Source organism: Falco punctatus (assembly GCF_963210335.1).
Source record: "Falco punctatus genome assembly, chromosome: 1".
In the NCBI taxonomy this organism is placed as follows: Eukaryota; Metazoa; Chordata; class Aves; order Falconiformes; family Falconidae; genus Falco; species Falco punctatus.
Genome location: NC_137580.1, coordinates 42,179,360 through 42,185,359, shown reverse-complemented (window position 1 = coordinate 42,185,359; position 6,000 = coordinate 42,179,360). Strand labels below are relative to the sequence as shown.

The 6,000-nt window shown below is 35.0% G+C and overlaps 1 protein-coding gene across 2 annotated transcripts in view; it reads right to left on the bottom strand.

The window, feature by feature from the left end:
- Positions 1–711: 711 nt before the first annotated feature.
- Positions 712–6,000, bottom strand: part of CTNNA2 (catenin alpha 2) — a 557,331-nt gene continuing 552,042 nt past the window's right edge. For both annotated transcript variants that reach the window (XM_080398303.1, XM_080398304.1), the window contains exon 19: positions 712–1,421. In XM_080398303.1, the coding sequence (XP_080254429.1) occupies positions 1,134–1,421 (288 nt within the window). In that variant the 3' untranslated portion in view covers positions 712–1,133. The remainder of the gene's footprint in view (positions 1,422–6,000) is intronic.

The following is a 6,000-nucleotide window of genomic DNA, read 5'->3' as shown; positions in this document are numbered from 1 at the left end:
TTTAATCCCAAAAAAACATATCTCATATGTATCAAGGCTTAAATCTGTCTCAAATTTAGACTCTGTTTTTGATCCGTTGACCATGTTTGAATATCCTGGTTATAAAAAATGAGGACATGAATGTAATGTTGCCTTTCCTTCACAAAAAAACACCAAAACCCAACCAACCAACCAACCAAAACAAACATGAAGCAAAATTAACCACTGTCTACATCAACTATGATGCAGGAGATATGTGTACATTAAGAGACAAGACATATTGAGGATTCCAAGGTTAAATGAGTTTATTGAGTTAGTGGTTACAATGGTATGTCAGATACCTGTAATCCAAGCTATACCTACATATTTGCCGCTAAATTCTCACACTGTCAGTTTCCGTGTCTCTAAACATTCCACCACCAGGTCTTCTATTACTAATATAATAATAATAATCATAATAATAATCATAATATAAAAGGCAATGTCAATCACCATATTGTGCTTCATACTCCACCATAAGGAATTCAATTGGCGAAAGTAAACTTCTGGTCATATTAATGGGATTAATTGAAATGTGAGCAATCATAACACTACTAGAATATAAAGAATGAAATATGGTTTAAAAGAAGAATTTTTAAGATGAATTAGTTTGTATCTGTTTTAAAAATTCACATACTATAGTGAAGATGACTTAAAAGTTATATCATTTAATTATTGGGCCACACATTTAAGCATATTGGCTAGTACATTTTTGCACTGGAACAGAAGCAATACAAGCTTTATGGTCTACCATTACAATTCCTTTTTTTTTTTTTTTCACTTAATATACCTGCCAACCTAATGTTTCTTGCATGCATAAAAATTTCTGGGTTTAGACATGAATTTATTATTTAACCCACACGTACCCCTGTGATGCAAATTCTTTGGCCAATTTAATGCTATACTTTAGGTTAAAAAGGAAGCCTGGAATAAGTCCATTTAACATCAGAAGAGAATGCCCTATATTTTGGCATTGCAGAAAGTTAGTTACTTCAATAGAGTCTCAGGTCGCATGCAAATTGACACTGCTTCCCCCCACCCCATGCCAGACGCATACGAGTCAGCAGGTATGCATACAAAAAGAATATAAAACCCTCCTGGTAAAGCTCAGTGGTTTAGAATGAATCCATAGCTTTAAATTCACTTAAGGCCTGTACAGGGGAAATATGTTTCTTCTGGGACCCTCTTCTCACTCTTGTCTGATACTCTTCTGGTTTTTCTCTCTTTACTAGAGGTTTCTTCTCAGGGGCCTTCATCTTCCAAGATACAACTGGTGAGTTCACTGCAGCAGTACCATAGACCTTCTGATATTTAGTAGAAGCCACATATGATGCTTTTACTGTAAGAACCACAGCGTTCATCAGATTTTTAGCTGCCTGGATGAGAGAAGTGGCACTGTCCAGCTACAAATAGAAAAGAAAATGAAATACAGCAAGGTTACTCCATGACAGGATCACTGGACCATTTCCTGACTGAAGTCTGAATACTCTTAGATCTCATTAAAGATGAAATGAATCCTCTCCCTCAGGATTAATCAAGTAGCTTGTAGTAACAAGCACCGGCAACAACATGCACTGAACTGTAAAGGTAAGACTGTGGTACCTCACATGAAGGTTTTTTTAATAATTCAAAGGAGAAGCTTGTGTTGTCTGCTTTTTTCTTGTTGATTTTTTTTCTACAGGTGAAGAAGTTGCCTCTCTTTTCACAAAAAAAGTTACTTCTCACTTAGACCTTTAAAAATTTACTTTTACATGTCAGAAACCACGCAACAGGTCAACAGGGATTTTTCCCAAGTGTTCAGGTTTGTTCTAATTATTCCTATTAAGCCCAGGATAACACCCTCAATGATGTCTACAGGAACAGCGTGAGGCCAGTGCTGAGCTTGTTAGAGAATCCCATCTGAAAAGATGAAAGGAGATTTTGAAACCCCTGAAGAAATAAAAAGATGAAACAGTTAACTGCAGGTTTTTGTAGCTACTGTAATATGTGAGCAACTTAAGTTCACAAGGAATCTTACTTTACGATTAGGAGCCTTTTCGTACATATACCCTCACGTTTTTCCCCTGCATGAGTCTGCCTGAGGTTCCTGCATCCTCTGGATGTAAAAGGCCTTAAGAACTTGTTGAACTTCAGCCCACTGGGACTTCCAGTCAGCAAGCTTCATACACTGAAACCAGGTACATATCCCTGGCCAAATTTTTCAAAAGGATTTAAGCATATAAAGGGACTTCCGATGTCTCAGTGTTCCAAAATGTGAATTAGGCACTCGCCAAAGCCAACTGGACATCCTCAAATTAGTAGGTGCTAAAAATACACTCTTAAGTACTGTAGCAACCCAGATTACTAATTAGGATGTTCAATCATCCTTTTCCCAAAATACGGTCAAAGTGGGATATACTCTTTGTGATAAAGCCTTTCCGTTCTCCCATGGAAGCTGCCTTAATTTTTTACAAGTCTTTCCTAGTTTATAGGAACAATTCCAGATGTAATATTAACTGTTTAATTCCACTCAACTTGCTCAGTAAGTTCTTAGCTAGTTTTAATTAGTCTAAAAGGCTTGTCTCCCTGCAAACCTTTACTGCTCCATATTTTGGGAGCATATGAATCCTTAACGGGAATGCTAAGCAAGGCAATCAGGATAAATAATCATAAGGCAACAAAAAAACCCCCATATTATACTTCACCTCAAGTAATTTTAATTATTAACAGAGGAAAGGTTCAGGAGAAACTTTCTGAAGTGTCAGTGAGTGATGTGAACAAGAATAGACTTACAGAAAGCCTGTATCTGGAAACACATTAATTTGTAGACTTACCTATTATTTTTTATTTCCTCAGCCATGGCCTTACACTTATTATGGTTCATTAAATACATAAACAGCTACAAAGAGTGAGGTGAAAAACAAAAAAGTATTTTAATGATTTTCATGTACTTTGTGCCATTCCCTGAAATGAATAGTTAATTGCGTGTCCCCAGTAAATATTTTTCCTCAGAACTAATTTGTATTTTCTGTTAGTAAGAGAAACTAAGTTAAAAGATGGCAAATTACATTATATTGCAGAAACATGACTGTTCAATAGCGAGTAATGAATTATAATTCAGTATAGTGTTATTCTATAACCACACTACTGCATGATTTATAAGGCAATCTGTATGTTTGTTGGCAAATAACAGATCATACTCTATTAAATTAGGATATTCTAATTTACTGCAGAGATCTACAGTCAAGCATTATTCATTGTTAAATGAATCTTTTTGAAACACTGGTGGATTGATTTCGAATAGAAAGTGATACCGTCAAATAATATTTACTTCATAATCAATGTGGATAAACTGACCGGATCAAGTCTACACTGCACATTCCTGTGTGAATTCTATTTGTTGAAGGTTTCTAATAGCCTCACATTTCCCAGTGTTTCTTTAAGAGTTCTGGTAGCTGCTTTACATGGGACATATATTAAGGAATGGAATGATTAAAGGAAGCATTTTGAAATGAGCAGGCACCTAAATTAGGTGCTTAAAACCATACAAAGGATGCAATCTACACCTTTAAACACATTAGTAATTTTATGGACTATATTAATAAACGTGTGCAGAAGCATGTACTTGTGCAAGCTTGGAACCAGATTGATATGATGTCTTCTAGAAAACCACAACACATATTTTGATGCCATTTCAATTATCTCTTTCATTCTGCTGTTGTAGTAGATAAGAGCTCCCTATTTTCACCATTATTAATCACATTTTAACATGCAGATACTTAGTCCTTGCCCTTAATATCCATTCATATTGTAAAACGCTTTCAAGTCTTGGAATAAGAAAAGAGACATAAACCCCCCATAATAGCATTAGGCTAGGAATGTTCTCCAAAATCTGCTGGTAGCCAGTCCATGTACCCAATTTGGCTACCTAAGCACTTCCAGTGATTTTCTAATTGCCTCCAGCTCCTTGCTTGTATTATGGCTCAGTAAAGAAGAATTAAACTGAATGAACAGCATTTCAATTAAAATTTAGATCTTACTACACCACTGTGTTACATCAGTTTTAAGCTGTGCTTTGTAATCAGCAGAGCTACAGTGGCATAAAGCTGGAATGAAGCAGCAGTGAATCAAGCCCCGAGTGTGTTAATTCCTTACAAAATCTGGGCACAGAAACATATACACTTTTCCAAACAGATAATGTTAATAATAAAAAACAAAACAAAACAAACAAACAAAAAAAAAAAAAAAAAAAAACGAAACAAAAAAAAAATAAAAGGAAAATTAACATTTCAAATAAAAGTACCACTAGGAAATTAGTGCACAGTACAGAAGGCAAGCTTCACTCCCAACAGTGGTTAGGGAATTATGAATATAAAGATAGCTTTTTGTGCTAAAAGCTAACCAAGCCTTTGACTTCCTGCACAAAGTAATAGTGTTCTGCTATTTAGATCTCTTTACAAATATGTTTGCTTCCATTTAGGAAAAAAAAGCCCTTAAACATAAGAGAGAAATTTAGATTACTGGCCCATAAAACTCCAAGAACAGTGAATGCTGGGGAACATTCAAAATTCATAAAGAACCTAAGAACCACTGCACTGGAGCCGGTCACTTATCCAGGTTAAAACAGCCATCTACCCAGGGAAGGCATAAATCATTCAGGGGAAAAAAAAAAAAAAAAATTGCTACAAGCTAACTTTGCAATTAGTGAATGCAAGAGTAGAACACTGGAGCAGCAGAACCTATTATCTGCCAAGAAGATAATTTCAGGGTTTTTTTCCCCCCAAAATCCTTAAGGCTTTGAGGAGGTTCTGATCCGCTTATAAGCTGTGCTGCATTTTTCCTGCACTGTATGCAGAATTTTCCAGATTTTTGTGACAATCAAGATTTCTTGCTTCTTTTACATATACACATAATCTAAGCAAAATAACCAGCAATTACAATACAAAATAGCTGAAGAAGCGGGAGAGAATAAAGCTGGAAAATTTTCTCCTTAACAGTAAAGCAAATGAAAAGAGATGTTCTCCCTGAATTGTTACCTCACTGTAATGGGGAAAAATTATACCACAGTTTTTAGAAAGGAGAAAAAATAATTTACAGTGATATCTTCATATTTATAATCATAAATATACCACCAAAGATAAGGGAAGCAGAGAAAAAAAATCTTTATTTCCAGCGACCACGATATAGTAAAGGTAGTTTTGGAAGAGCTGGTTGTTTAAGAATGTTATATATTGTTTTTGATTTTAATAGACCTTGAAAAGTAGGGGAGACACCAAAAGAATTGCAGATAGTTCCTAGCCTGGAAATATTTGAGCAGCACAACTAGAATGACCCCTGAAATTATAGGCCAGTTCAGCTGACAGCACTCCCAAATAAAATGCAATGTCTATGACAGACTCCATAAATAAAGGGAGGAAAGAAATATAGTTAATGATAATCAAATGGTTTTGTGGGTAAAAATATTTTCAAAGTAACCTACAACATATTTTTATGTAATTAAACTTTGGATCACTAAAATTAATGCTGTTGATATAATTGGACCTTTGAAAGGTGTTTTGCTTGGTACTACATGACAGTTTGATTAAAAACTCAGCTGATGTTACAAAATTGTCAAGGCACATACAGAATGATTCCAGATTCCCTAAGTTTCCAAAAGTATGTATCAAAAGTATGTACAAAAAAATCATTGCTTAACTGTGACTTTTCCAGTGGGCTTTTGGAGAAACCATTTTTCAACTTTACAGTATTAATATTTCTGTTAAAAACTTGGAAGTCACTTAACTGATTTAGATTTAGATTAACTCTAACTGATAACTTAACTGATGAAATTTGCAGGTAACTATTGGAAAGTGATAAGCCATACAGAGGGCAAGTGATTGATATCTAATAAGCTGATAAAAGTCAGAAATGTAGATTTCAGTTTGGCCAACTTTATAGCAGATGATACCTACTCATACAATAAGGAACTTTATCCTATACAGGATCCTAGGCAATTACTCCTTG